At 48.0% G+C, this 15,240-nt stretch overlaps 1 protein-coding gene across 3 annotated transcripts in view; it reads right to left on the bottom strand.

The window, feature by feature from the left end:
* The window catches only part of TRPV4 (transient receptor potential cation channel subfamily V member 4), an 848,481-nt gene that overhangs the window by 365,237 nt on the left and 468,004 nt on the right, over positions 1–15,240 (bottom strand). For all 3 annotated transcript variants that reach the window (XM_069619410.1, XM_069619409.1, XM_069619408.1), the window contains exon 5: positions 2,217–2,357. In XM_069619410.1, coding sequence (XP_069475511.1) covers positions 2,217–2,357 — 141 coding nt within the window. The remainder of the gene's footprint in view (positions 1–2,216; positions 2,358–15,240) is intronic.

Here is a 15,240-nt window from a genome sequence, read left to right as displayed (position 1 = left end):
CTGCCTTGTAGGCACCCACACAAACCCCCACGCAGGCTATATTCGTGGCTGCAGTGCTGCCTGTCTGAATGCACTGGTCTGGGGTGCCTCAAGTCAGCACACATAGGAAATGCACTTCCCACTGCACTCCTCAAACACCAGTGGAGGAAATGGCCCGGAACAAGTTGGAGCTGCGCTCTGGCAAGACAAGTCTTGCTGGGGGAGCGCTGTCCTGTCCTCAGACCCAGGGGCTAGCCCACGACACTCACGGATCTGCTCTGAAGCCATGTTATGGAACAGACGTGCAAACTGCGCTTCAATGAGCAGGCGGCTTTCAGAAAACACTACAGCACTGCCAAGTCTTCTGAAAGTGGTCTCGAAGCACGAGTTGCTCGTGCATGCGATAACTCAGCTTTGGAACAGGAAACTCCCAGTGAGATCTGTCCTGAAGCCAAGTTATCACATGCACCAGCAACCTACGTTTCAACAAGCAGACACTTTCTGTAGACTTGGCACGGGAAACGCAATACAGAAAGAGCCAAAGCCTCACATACTTAATAAAGCAGTCCAAACTGGTATATATGTCCTGCAATGTACAGACATTTTTTTCTTAGGGTGAGTAGTGTGACCATTCAAAACTGTACACCCCAACTTCCATTATTCGCACAAAAATGTGTTTTACTGACTCACTATAAGACATGTTTCAAATGTAAAATTGTGGGCATTTCTATTTATGCAAATCGACAGAATTGGGTAAAATAAAGAGATACTGTATTGCATGACCTGGCATGGGGCCACGCCTCTTGGCCCCACCGCCACCGCCTCTCGGCCCCACCCCTCCAAGGATGAGAGGGTTCCACTGGCACATTTCTTTCCATTTCCAGCACAGTCAACCACCCATCTCTTCCAGACACTGCTCTGCTCCTGGAGCGCCAGCTCCATCCACATCACAAGCTTGCTTCCTTTCATCCATCCTACCAGCTTCTGACCATGCGACAGTCACACAGAGCCCCCATTGCCACGATAGCTGCCAAGCCCTCTCCCAGGCAGGCTCCGATGGCTGCAAGCCCCATCTCCTCAGTGGTGGTCAATAATTGCATTTACTTTTATAAGAATAAACTTAGTTAACTGGTGACTCGAGACCTTTTACTCCCCATAACCGTACATAACAGATGTACCATCATAGACTCATGTTCAGGTGACGGTTCGCATTTTGCGATTATTTTCTAATGAGATAATGTTTAACAGCAGGAATTCTGGCAGCATCCACGACCTTTGGCTCTTGATGTATTGAACTAAAGCCCCTGCCGCATCAGCACTAGCCAGCATAATCCTTGATGCGGCATTGGTAGGGGTGGCAGTCCAAACATTTGGAGACTTGCAGTTTGCAGACCGCAGACCCCTGCAGGGGTCCAAATGCAGTATTTTTGTAATTTGGCTTTAGGAGTGCGTGAGTTCATGACCCCTGTGGAGTTGGCTGCACACCACCTCGGTGTACTGCTTCCAAGGTCATGTTTGTAAGAGGTTACAGAGGCATCAACGTGTTACCAACTCTGGTAAATAGTACAACCCTCAATCTGTTAACTCTCGAAGGCAAACTGGGTGCATTTGAAGAGGAACCCATTGGAGTCAATGTGGAGTAACTTCTTTTGGAGGGTGATAAAGGTTCCCCATAAAGGCAGGTCGTAAAGTCTTTAGAAATGATTACACATTTTTGGAGGGTGAAAGCTTTACTAAGAGAGGGAACCCCTGAAAGTTTGGGGCATGAGGCCGATTGGCAATGGGGCTGAATGGGAGGGAGAATGTAAACATCTGCCCCTCAAAATGAGGGCGACTTGAGCGAAACTGAACTGAACATGACAAAAGGGCCTCTTCCATGAACTTTTATACAGGTTCCCTGGTTGTTTACACGCCTTAGGTCCTCCTTGTATCTACTCGCGGCGCGTGCACACACTAATCATTTTCTGATTCCTAAGAGCCTCTCCTATCCACTGCTCATGCCACCTAAACCCCTGATGGAATCATTTTTGAAAAAAACCTAGAATAGATTCTCTGCAGATGTGCAAATTGAAGAAGAATGTTGTATATTTCAATTTTTTTCTTTGAGTTTGAATGTGGATTACATTTTGAACTATGAGGCCAATATTCCTGGTGCTCGCAATTACATTGCACAGCAATGATTCCATTTGCTGCAGGATGGCAACGGGGCCCTCAGGTGGCGCACACACTGTCCTTACCAAAGTAGAAGTAGCCACCCTCATCCCGGGGCTGGAAGAAGCGTCCGCGGGCCTGCGCGTGTACATCGGCTCCTTTCTCCACCAGCAGCTCCACATAATGCTTGCAGCGCCTCTCGACAGCAATGTGCAGCGCCGTCTGACCTGCAACGAAGCACATAGTCACTAGATCACATAAAAGACCAGGATATAAATCTGTTCTCGCCGCCAAACCAACATTTCCCACAGTGTAGCACCTTCATTCAGCTGCACTTTGAGCAGCAACTGCTGAGAATGGAAAATGTAGCTGAAAGCATCCATCAAATAACTATAGAGATGCAGGACATCCCTGACCACAAGCATTCAAATCCCAGCTTCTAACTTTATCAACTCCTGTGACTCTGAGCATATGACTTCATTTTGGCTTAGTTTCCATGTCTGCTGGAATTAAGAGTGATTAGAAACACATGTAGCTTCCATATGAAGCATTATGTAAAATACTTGAGTTACTTTACTTAACTCCATTAAGCCGGCGTTGAAGCTTGAACTAGACTGTGCCCCGCTGGCCAATGACAGGGAGACCAAAGTTATGGAAGCCATGCCCCATAAGCATCTCTTAGAAGATAAGCCCCCTCTCAGCCTCCTCCAGTCGAGGTTCGGACAAAAGTATCTTCCCTTTCTGCTGCAAACATACCAAATTTGCCTCCACTCTTCATCTTAATCCAATTGGGATACTGGACTACCCTCCAAATCCCCGCATAGAAGTTGCTGCAAGTCATTCAAAGCTACCACCAAACTGGATTGCCTTTCCACGACTCATAATCACAGTAGATCCGCCTGACTGCAAGCGGTGGCGTGGCAGTGTCGATTCCCATGCCCGCAGTCCATGGGACACCACCGAGCGTGTGGAGGATGTACTACTGGCAGCAATCTCATCCATGGTCAATTTCCCCTTTTTTGGAGGTAAAGGGGAGGAAGCCCTCCAGCAAGCAATGGATAGTCTTCCACTTTACCACTAAACTCTTCAGTCTGGTGGTGCAGGGAACTGGCGGAAAAGTGGTGGTAATGCAGTTACTGCCACTTTTCTGCAAAGTTTTTCACAACCACGAAACTCTTTATAAGGCCCTGGGTATTTTGTATATTGTGTATATAGTCCCTTATGCCTCTAATCTACAGCCCTGCAGGGCTGGTCCATAAAGGACAGTTCAGGGGTGCAAAAGAGGGGTGGGGGCAAGCCATGTACAATTATAGATGTCAGACTTCACATACTGGGTGGATTTCATTTCAGGCTCAAAATGGGGAAAGGCTTAGGGAACAACGCCCAAAGGGTCTATCGGGGGTCACCCACAGCTCCTTGGTGGAACATAACCCCACAGGTGATGGATATCCAGCTATAATAATATGTATGTTTCAGCCCAGGTGTTTAGCAATAGTATAGAATTACACTTTGAGATCAAGCAACAATGTCCTTGCAGAACTTTAAAAATGTTTTTAAACAATGATACATTTGAACAAAAACGAGCTGTACACCTTAGCAAATGGCCCTAGAAAATACTAGACAATCCAGGGCCTGCCTCCTCCTTGCCCATTATAGACAGCTACACATTTGTGTCTCCCAAGGGAAGGATCACATCCGCTGACCTTCGGCCAGAAGAGAGAAGCCAACAGATCCTGGTGAGCAATTCATCAAACCAAAAGGTAGAAGATGGAAGCCACTGTGGAGAGATCCTTTAGCAGTTCTTACCTGGACCACCTCTTGTCCCGTCATGAATTACTGCATTTGTGTGATGCACGTTTACTCTTGACATTCCCACAAACTGCTGCCATCCAATTGAGAATTCAAATGTCATGTCATGAACCACTCCTGGAGTCTTGAGATTCAAGCAACAAATGCCAACCCCAAAGATCAAGCTTTGGTTCTCTTCCTAAAGACAGGAGTCTACTGGGCCATTTCCTCCAGCACAATCAATGGTTCTTGGAAGTCTGCACTTTGAGTAGGTACGAAATACACCCTAGGAGCCCAAGTAGGTTGCCTTGGCTCAAACATCCCAGAATGAGATAGTGTACAGGCTGTACAACTGGAACCCCAAGAGCCCTCTGCAAGAGCACCTTATATGTAACTCCTGGAAATGTGTAACCCTGCTTTTGGGACCCAATAAGGATGACTAGCATCTGGGTTGCTAGTGTTCTCTACGCAGAGAGACTATCCTAGCAGTTTGGGCCGACTTCGCTCTACAGGAGAAGAGCCAAACATGCATTTTCCTCAGTGCTCTAAAATGTTCCCATGGGCATGCATGAGCAGGTCATCCAGTCCTGTTTGCTCCCCCCCCCCTTTGGATTCTGGAACTTGTAGTGTTTTCCTTCTCATTTGAAATTTAGAAACATTATAAGTCCTAGAATTCCAAGCAAAAACAGGACAGGGTGGCATTCTCTCACATGAACACAGAAAACGTCAGGTTCTGAAATGCCACAAAAAAAAAATCTATATAAAAAATCCGAGAGTGTAAAGTTATGGCAAGGAAGGGCGGTAGTAAAAATGAGTGCACGTATTTTCTAGCCTCACCTTTTGCTTGCCTGTACTCTTCTGCAGTAGGAGCCAATTAGATTCCGTTTCACTCCCTTTCTTCACACAAAAAACATTTTTTTTACTCCAGAGGGCACATTTAGAAAACATTGAGGGAGCACAAACACGTTTTGCATTAGTGATAATGCAACTGAGCACGCGCCAGCACCTTCAATTGGTGCTTCACAATTTCTATGAGAATTTAGCCCCATTAGGGCAATTATTGGAAAGCAGAGAGATATCAAATGAGGAAGCACTGTGAATAAAGTGTATGTTCTGGGCTGCACCAAACTGCCCCCTTGCCCTAGGTTCACATTTTAAGGAAAACCCGGGACTTAAACACTGCCCCTACTCTTCAGTGCAGTCAAGCTAGGTCAAGAAGTACACTTGGATAATTGTATGTCAACTACCTTGTGAACTCTTGTAGACCAACCTCATATCCCTGCTCCAATAGCTTGAATTCCGGTCCAGTAAGGCAGCCACCCATTGGTTCTTGCAGATAAATGGAACTGATTGCAAGGCCAGAAGCCAGGGCCACGGCCATGCATACATTATGTTGGCTCATTCTCAGTCCTCCGAAAATGTTGACTCCACCAACGAGCTGAACTGTCCTTTTCAGAGCAACACAGTTTGAGAAAAGAATTGCATATCTCCATGCCAGCACAATTGGTGCATTGTGCACCTCCTGCAGCCTCCCTATTAATCTGTAAGAATCCCTCACTGTGTGAGGCGAGCGCGGCTGTGGTGCAATGAGATCAGGTCATTTCAGGGAGATGACATTCACAAGAGTATAAAACCATGCTCACCTCTCAATGCTCTCCCCTCAACCACTTGTCCAAGAACTACGTTCTTGCAGCTGAGTGAGCACGAGTGCTGCAAGTCAAACCCAGTCTTTGGTCTGGTTCCTGTAACTGCGTAGATGTAAGACACGCTTTTCAAGCCAGTGGCTGTGTGCTAGAAACCGTACCAGAATCAACACACACATTCTCCAGATCTCGGCACCAAAGACTGCACATGAACATCCCAGCTTTAGTGTCAGAGAATTGCACTATTCTTCATAGCACGAGCAACCATCTTAAGAACGGCCATTGCTTCTAAACTCCATGCATCACGATGAAGGCGCAGCCTCTGCTGGACTTCATTTTAACATGCTCCAGCTCTTCGTCCAAATCCACTTCCGATTGCTTACGTGCAGAAGGTCCTACCTAGCCGAATAGGACCCCGAAGCCTAAAACAGAAAACCTTTCGGAACATGTCTAAGCAGTCAGGTCATTCCTGGCTCCCTTATTTATTCTAAGCATCCCCCTACATTCCGACTGCCTTGTGCCTTTATTCCAAGGCCAGTCTGTTCTATTGTTAGGTTTGTCCTTTTAGTAGTCGTTATTACATTTTATAGATCTTTAAAAAAGATAGCATTCTGGAATGTAACCATTTTTTTGAGTGGGCTCTTCAAGCCCATCACCTTCTAAAGGGATTGGCTTGAGCGCACTCAGCTGACAAAACCTTGAATAAAGAAGACCTCTGGAAGCAATGGTTCATCTTCCGGAGTGACTATTTCAGCTCTGTCTTGGCGGGAGCTTCGTTTTAGGTGCGTTATCCTATTGCGTTATCCTATTTCTCGCCAACTAAAAGACCCAGCATAATTCCTCTACCGTCCTTCAATCCATATTCTATTTTATCCTATGCTTTCAATCCTACTGTAGCTACTTGTGGCAAGTGCCGTGGAAGAGCGCAGACCGCCCCAGTTAAATAAAAGGGAGTGCAATAAATGAATGAAAACGATACGATGGACTTGGGGGTTGGAGAGAGAATAAATCAGAAGCGGCTCAGGAGGAACTTCCTTGACAAAAGAAAACAACCAAGAGGAAACATTTTTTAAAATACTTGCCATATTGTCCCACCTGCGCCCCTTGTACTTATTATTTTCCCTTACTTCTGTGGCATCAGGTAGTGCTGGTTGCCGCCATATTGGACAGCCCAGGCGCACAAAGTGCTGCCTCTGGACACTCTGCCAGCCGCAGGTTAAAAGGGCAAGGCCATCAGCTTGATGCCTATGGATCTCAACGGTCTAAACTGGTTCACGCGGTAAAGCATTTATCAGAGGTGGATGAGGTCATAGCGGTGGGGACCTACGCCCCACGCCTGAGGAGGATGTAACTGGAAATACACCAGTGTCACCATGTTTTACCCGGAACTGCTTAGTCACGTGATACCCTATGGGCATGGATGTAAAGGGAGGACCAATTCCTGGATATTGTTCTAGAGAAGGCAGGAATCGTGTATCAGAAGGCCGGGGAAGTGCCTTTTGACATCGTGCGGACGATCGTCTGGAGTGCATCTTAGGACGGGACAGGGTAGTTGGTTGGGAATGGTTTAATACTAGGATGCTGTCAATTTGTCTTGCAAGACTAACTGGAATACATCTTTTTGTTCATCTCATTATCAGAAATTGAGACCATTCTCTTTTGACCTTCAGTGCTCCGAAGCCATCTTTACATGATATGCGGCACTACATAAATAAACCCGAGTACGAAAAGCAGGCCTACTATTCCGCGTTACATTTGAAGCTTACATCTTGCACATCCCTGCATATTTATTTTGCCCAGGGGCCAGATTTTATATCGTTTCACCACGCCCAAGAGAAACCTGCTTGCAAATCGACTGAACATGAGAGCACTGTACAGAAACCCAGAAAGCCTGTTGCCACGTGAAGGCACATGATTAAACAGTCTTGTTTCTATCTCACTGTCGCACAGCTGCGTGCGCTTCCTCATTCGCAACCATACTTCTTGCTCACGTCCCCACAGACAAACTGGAAGTGCAGCTTTAGAAGAGAGAACTGTGCCAAGCTATTGGCACGCACACCCCAAACCCCGTGAGAGCTCCTCAGAATAAGAATTATGAAGACAATTAATGATAAGGTACACAGCTGAAGCCAAACATACTGTTAACACAGAGTGTTTCGCCACAACTACCTGAACTTAATGCGTAAAAGGTTCTTCTTAGAATCACCTGTGTACCAGATGGCAGAAGTGACGACCAGTAGGGGTAGGCAGAGGCAGATTGAACAGTGGGACAAGGGACAAATGCCCACAGTCCCCCTGCTATGTCTCGCTCACCACACGCGGTTCACACGGCAGCCTTTTAACGCGTCTCAGCAGCAGACCACTTACAACAGGAAATGATTATTCATGGGAACAGAGAGCTGACAGTGACCATTTCTGTGGCACTTTCTTTAAGAATTATCTAAAGTTTCAATAAGCTATGCAAATGAGATTTTGTGGCGATTAAAAATGATGGCAGTACAGAAAAAGCTATAAGCTTATGAAACAAAACACAAACCACAAAAAAAGCTTATGAAACAATGAGGTTCTCATTCATTTTACTTCACTTTGTGTATGTAAGAAATGGTTTGTGGGTTCTGTTGACACCGATAACCCACAGGGGTAGGAGGAACAGGATTCATGTTGTGATGATGCCATAAAGGCATGAGATGAAAGTGAACACCGATGAGGTGATATGGATGATAAGAGCGAGTCTGGAGATACATTTGAATACCTAAAGTGTTATTTGTTTACATATAATTCCTGAGTGTTTATTGGCATTGGCAAGTGTATCTAGCGGACACTGGATAGGGAATCAGCTCTTATTGGCTTTAGGCAATGCTTGCCCATAGGGCACCTTAAGACAGACATGTGCTGTAGGACTGCTGAGGCAGCACTTTCAAGAGCTCTCGGGGCACTGGGTGAAGGCCACTTGGGCCTACATCGTAGATTATGCCTGGTCAGACCGGCACGAACAATGGGACCTTATTCTTGGCCGGAAATCCATCAGAGTGCAGTGGCCCCACACCCCTCAACTGAGGAGGGCAACGCTGAGTAAGACTGGGGAAACTGACACAGAAGCAGAGGATCCCCTGATGACGCGAGTCAGGATGGAAATGGAAGACTGACTATGAGAGTGAACAAGAAGGATCATTGTTATGCTTTGGGGTGGGAGGGGTCAAACGGATGTGATGTGTATTGCAAGAGGACTGACCATGGGGAGATGTAAGGGGAAGGCAAATTGGAGGCAGGCTGAGTTAGATTTGGGTGGTGGTCTAATAGGGTGCTGTTTATTTATGTGGTTTGCAAACCAGTAAGGTTTAAGTTACTTACCTGTAACTCTTGTTCTCCAGCATGGGTGTTGCATGGATTCACATGCTCATGAATATTGCTTTTGACTGAAAACTGCTCGTCTTCTCTAAGGCCAATCATTGTTGTTTGGGTCATACGGCCCCCAGCCAATGACACTCATTCTCCTAAACTCCACCTCTAGTGGCCATCTTCAGATTTGGACGCACACGTGTAGTGGCAGTATTTATTTATTTATTTATATTTATATAGCGCTCAAGCAGCCCAGGGGCATTGAGGCGCTGTTACTTGCAATAACTTAGTTACATGGTACATATGATAGCGATTGTTGACACATTATGAATAGTACATGAAATCATACTGTTGTTACAAATATTGCATTTGGTCGTATATTACAAACATATATGATAAGTATTCGTGCTGATGTGTCGGTCCTTATGTGAAGAGGGTAGTTTTCAGTGTTTTGCGGAAGGTGGTGAGGGAGTCCTCGCCACGGATAGTGGGAGGTAGGGCATTCCAGTGGGTGGGCGTGAGATAGGGGAAGCTGGATCCACCCGCTTTTACTCTTTTTACTAGTGGCACAGAGAGCATGTTGGTGTACGGGGATCTGGTTGGCCTGGTAGTGGAGACAGGGTGGATCCTTTGAGAAAGGTATGCAGGAGCAGTGAAGTGAATGCACTTGTGGGTCAGTGTCAGGGCTTTGAATACGATCCTTTCCTTTATTGGGAGCCAGTGGGCTAGTTTTCTGGCTTCAGAGATGTGTTCTCTTTTAGCAATGCCTTGGGCTGCCCGGAGAGCATTGTTCTGTATTACTTGTAGTCTCTCTAAGTGTTTGTTGGAGGTTCCTAGAAAGAGTACATTGCAGTAATCTAGCCTGGAGCCGGTGATGGCTCTGGCTATGTTGGTGCAGTTCTCTTTGGATAAAAAGGGCCTGATTGCGTTGATAAGTTTAGCATGATATGCAGCTGTGGATGCTATTGGTTGACTTGTCTATCCATGGATAGGGTGGAGTCCAGGTAGACTCCCAGAGTTTTGACAGAATCGGAGACCGGGATTTTAATGGAGTCAATGGTGAAGTGGCTGAATTGGGCATCTAGGTTTTTTAGCGTGTCGGGGGAACCTACCAGGAGGAGTTCCGTCTTGTCAGAGTTGAGGCATAGTCCGTTGTCAGCCATCCAGGCTTGGATGGTGTTGTAGAGGTTGTTGGAACCAAGAAGAGCAAGAGGAGAAGGAAGGAGGATTCACATGCGAATCAATGCAAAACTCATGCTGGAGAGCAAGAGTCACAGATAAGTAACTTAAACCTTCTCTAGCATGGGGTCTTGCATGGAGTCACATGCTCATGAATACTATTACACAGCAGTACATACACACAACCATGGGAGGTGGCAAGGCTCAACTGTCAGTAATCATCACGCCTTCAATGAGAGGTAGGGGGGGGGATACTGCTGTATGGCCTAACTCGGACCAAGATGGTCCAAGTCTCCTGAGGGTGATCTTTCTAATGATGCACCCCTCTATTCATTGTGATGCACAAGAACAAAGGAGTAAATCAACTGAAAGAGCGAGAAAGAACAAACATCACCAGACGTGCGCAAGGCTGCAAGAAAAAAGGGCAGGTCGTAGAATTGGTTCAGAGAATCGAATATCCAGAAGTCATAGACAAAGGGAAACTAACCTTGCTAGTCTAGGCGTCGGGGTTTTGGCTATCTTGTGATCATGTAAGTCGATTCCTCCATTAACCCAAGAACAGGATAACTAGTAAATAAATATCTAACGACACCTAATGGAATGAAGAAGACTTTTAAGTGAACACTGGGGTCTTACCTATAGAGTGTGGATAGCAATCAGTGAAGATGAAGTTGAAATCCTATAAACCAATATACAAATGAAAGCAAAACGGGAAAGGGAGAAGGTTAGTAGGGACCTGAAAACCCAGGCGGCACGAAGGCGCACTAGCGACGGCATGGTGCACAATGGGAAAACAGCAAGACGTCCATTGTTCTGTGAACTTTAGAAAGTTTCCAGTAGAAGGTTTCACGTTTTGGGGGACAGAGAACCAAGGCAGTAGATGCAGAGGAAATACAAAGCAGATTACAGAAGGAGGGAATTAAGTTCCTAGGACTGTAAACCGGCAAACAAGCAAGAGGGCAATCCATGGGACAAGGCAGAGGCAGTCCTAGATGGCGAAACACAGGATTGGAGATTCAGAAGAACGTAGAATCTTCAAATAGCACTAACTTCAATCAGAAGCGTCTTTGCTGGCAACTGAAAGTGCTTTATAGGAGTACCGAGGGCGGGTCCTGCGTGGCGAAGCGGCGCAGCTGGTCAGGTGACCGTTCCGAACCGCAAATCGTGCTGTGGTTCAACGCAGCGCTGCAGAATGAGCTGTACATGCACTGTGGGCCGCGAGCCGCCACGGCAACCTCCAATGCCAAGAGAAGGGGAGGCCCCCGAATAGAACAAGCGGGAAGAATGTCCTCACCGGGGAAGAATGGTAAGAAGGGAATGATCACGCCTAGGTTGAACCATGACATCAACAGAAGCAATACACTTACCCCCTGCAACAGACTCACCTCAAACAAACGGTGCGTATCACTGTTTGGCTGACACAGGAATCCTCCCTAAAATCCCTGTCAATGCAGTAGAATCTCGTGAAGGTCTGGGTGGACCTCCGCGTATCAACCCTGCAGATGTCAAGCAGGGGAACACTAGAGCGAAACGCTGTCATTGCTACGATGGCTCTGGTGGAGTGGGCTCTCGGCCGGCCTCAGTGAGGCCTGTTGGCCAGACTATGACAGTGCATGATACAGCCAGAGAGCCACCTGGATATCGAAGGCCTTCCCGTGTCCCACAGATCCAAAATTGACAAACAGCTTGGACGTCTTCCAAAAATCCTTCATGTGTGCCACATAAAACTTCAAGGCACAAGCAAAGTCCAGCGAATGCAACGTCCTTTTTAGCAAGCATTGAATGGTTCGGAAAGAAAACTGGCAGAACCAAAGGCTCGTTGGTATGGAACCCTGAAGGAACCTTTGGCAGAAAGGGGAGAGGAGTCTGCAGCACCGCCTTTGTAGCATGGAAAGTCAAGTATGGCTGCTTGCAGCAGAGGGCCTGCATCTCCCTGACTTGCCTTGCGGAGGTGATGTACACCAGGAAAGCAGTCTTCAATTAGAGAAACTTCAGAGGGGCCCTATGCATCAGTTCAAATAGAGGCCCCATAAACTTAGTCAAAACTCTGTTCAGCTCTCAAGCCGATGCAGGAGCCTTCACCGGCACAAAAGTCCCAAAGAGGCCATTGAGGAACTCCATGACGAGCCTGTGTGACCACAAGGATTGCTTGCCTGTCGCCCAGGTGTACCGGGAACCTGGATGGAGGTGCGAGCTAGCCCAGCATTGGCCAGTGAAAACAGGTACGAGAGGAGCTGCAGAGCTGTTATCCGCAGAGGGGTAATCTATTGAGTCCTACACAACACTGTAAAGCACTTCCATTTGTTACTCTAACAAGACAACGTAGAGGAAGCTCGGCCAGGATCTTCGTGGACTCCAGCGGCAGGGAAAAATGCCCAAACTCTAGGGCTGCAGGAGCCAGGCTGTGAGGGTCCGCGACACTGGGTTGTGGTGTATTATTGTTCAGTTTTCTCTGGAGAGAAGGTCGGGAAGTGGAGGAAGTCAGATGAATGGAACCACTGACAGATGGAGAAGGTCCAGGTACCAGATCTGCCGCGGCCACACTGAGAATCATCCTGTAATGGCAACAGAGTGTGTTGATCTCCCAGAACGCAAGCAGAATCGGGGGAAAGGTGTACAGGAAAAGCCTGTCCCATGGAAATGAGAGGACATCCCCCGGACTCCTCGGCTGAGAAAATTTGCTGGCAAACATCCGGCACTTGGAGTTGGCAGCTGTTGCCAAGAGGTTGATCTTGGGAGGACCCCACCAGCTGAAGAGATGACACCTGCGTTTGTTGAAGTTCCCACTCGAAGCACGACCACAGCTCCCTGCTGAGCAAGTCTGTTATGGTGTTCTTGGTGCCTGCGGCAGCCTGCCATATGAAGGGGGGCGAGGAACATGCTCTGAAGAATGGCCTAGCACCACAGGGACTGGGCTTCCAGGGAGACAATGAGGGGAGTGCATCCCACCCTGCTTCCGGGTGTAGAACATGATGGTGATGGTGGTGTGTGAAGATCTGCACAACCTTCCCCTGTAGTTGAAGCTGGAATTACTTGAAAGTCCTGAAGAACGCCCAGAGCTGCAGGACATTTATGTGCAAGTCCTTCTCCTCCGGGAGGCAGAAGCTTCTGGCGTGAGACTGTCCTTTATGGGCTCTCCAACACTCTAGGGAGGTGTCTGTTGAAACCATTGCCTGGTAAGGGGGGGATCCGAAAGGGAGCTCCTTGAGTGAAATGTGGACGCACCGCCCACCATTGCAGGAATGCCTGAGTGAGGGGGATCTCTCCTGTCTGACCTGCTGCCACCCGGCATCTAGGAATTCCTTGAGATGCTGCATATGGAGCCTGCAAAAGGTTACCAGATGGATGCAGGAAGACATCATGCCCAACAGGGATTTGATGGACCGGACTGTTGCGATGGGCACTGTCGACAGCTGCTGAATCTTCCCTGGGATGGCCTTCTCCCTCTCCTCTGAGGGGGGTGGAGGGGTTCCCGACATGTGAGCGTTGAGATAAGCACCCAGGAACAGAGCCTTCTGTAATGGCTCCATGCAGCACTTCGGATAATTTATGGAGAATCTGAGTGAAGTCAGGCATATGGTCTTTGCAGTTTGATGGGTCGCCAGAGAATGAAGAGGGAGCAAATGAGCCAGTCATCCAGATAAGCGTAGACATCTATGCCCTTGTGGCATGGGTGCGCTGCTACCAGGGCTAAGCATTTTGTGAATGCCCTCAGAGCCGATTTCAGGCCAAAGGACAGGGCCTTGAACCGATAGTGCCATCTCTGGAATGCGAAACGCAGAAACTTCCGATGTTTGCGATGAACAGGGATGTGAATGTATGCATCCTCCAAGTCCAGATTTGCCGGAAAATCACCTTCCTCCAGCTGGTCGAGCACATGCTGCAACACAACCATCCTGAACTTTTGGGACTTTAAGTACTTGCTTAGGTGTCATAAGGATTGGTCGCCTTCTCTCCTGACTTCTTCCATACCAGAAGGTATCTGGCATACACTCCGGTGCCCCAGAGGCACTGAGGTACCATCTCTAATGTCCCTTTTCTCAACATGGCACGAATCTCCTCTAGCAGTTGGGCCATGTGAAGATCTTGACGCATGACAGGAGGAACGTGAAGGCACCTGTCTTGAAATTCCAACGCATGCCCTTGCACCCATTTGTTTGTGGTGACCTTTCTCCACTGCTCAACAATGTTCGGTAGCCAGCCTCCGACTGTTGTGCGAAAATGGGGGCACAGATTCACGTCCGGTTCAGGCATGCTTAGGCGTCTGCATCCTGGCCAGCTGACGAAGATGCATGCCTCCACTGCCATCGGCCTGGGAGTGGCCCCTGTAGGCTTCATGAGTGGAGGACCGGGAGGGCTGACAGTAGTGGGTGGAGAACCACAAGGAAGGCCTGGAAACTCTCCCCCTCTGGGAAAGAAAGGACAACCTCTCCTTTGCTGCAGGGTCCACAGAGAGCATGCCATCTTTGTTTCAGTCTTGATAGCCTGGAGTGTCACATCCACTGCCTTCCCAAAAAGGTTGTCTCCACTGAAAGGCATGTCGACAACCTTGGACTGCATGTCCGCTCGAACGTTCATGGCCTTCAGCCACCCCTGGCTGCGAAAGGCCACACCATACTCCCATCTGGCAAAATCCAGAGTCTGCTAAATCCAGCGCCAACTCACCTGCCTTAAATAGGGCCAGAGCCTCAGCCTTCCTGTCAACAGGAAAGAAATCCAGCATAGGCCTGAGCTTGTACCAAAACTCCCTGTCATAACGAGACAGGATGGCGAGGGCATTGGTGGCCTTGATGGTGGAAGCTGCAGTGTAGATTATGTGTTTGCCAACCACATCTAGCTTCTTGCCCTCCTGGTGCAGAGGCACCATGGACGAAGACGAAGGGTTGAACGATAGTTTCCTGGCGGTGGCAGACACCACCGAGCCCAGAGAAGGCTTCGACCTGAGACACCTGGCAGCCAAGTCTGGTACCCAGTATTTCTTCTACTTTTCATAATGGCCAATCCATCCTCCTAAACGTCGTCCAACAACAGAACTGACACAATCGTCTTCTTCGAGGACTCATGTAGTTGAAGAAGGAAACCTTCCTTTTTCTTTTCTTCCCGCACCAGAGTTTGGACGCCTTTGAGGCAGGAGTTTTGCGGGTAGAGGAGCAGTTTAGGA

The sequence above is a fragment of the Ambystoma mexicanum genome, chromosome 10 (assembly GCF_040938575.1).
Source record: "Ambystoma mexicanum isolate Mex_15411 chromosome 10, UKY_AmexF1_1, whole genome shotgun sequence".
In the NCBI taxonomy this organism is placed as follows: domain Eukaryota; kingdom Metazoa; phylum Chordata; class Amphibia; order Caudata; family Ambystomatidae; genus Ambystoma; species Ambystoma mexicanum.
This window is presented reverse-complemented; position numbering and strand designations above follow the sequence as displayed.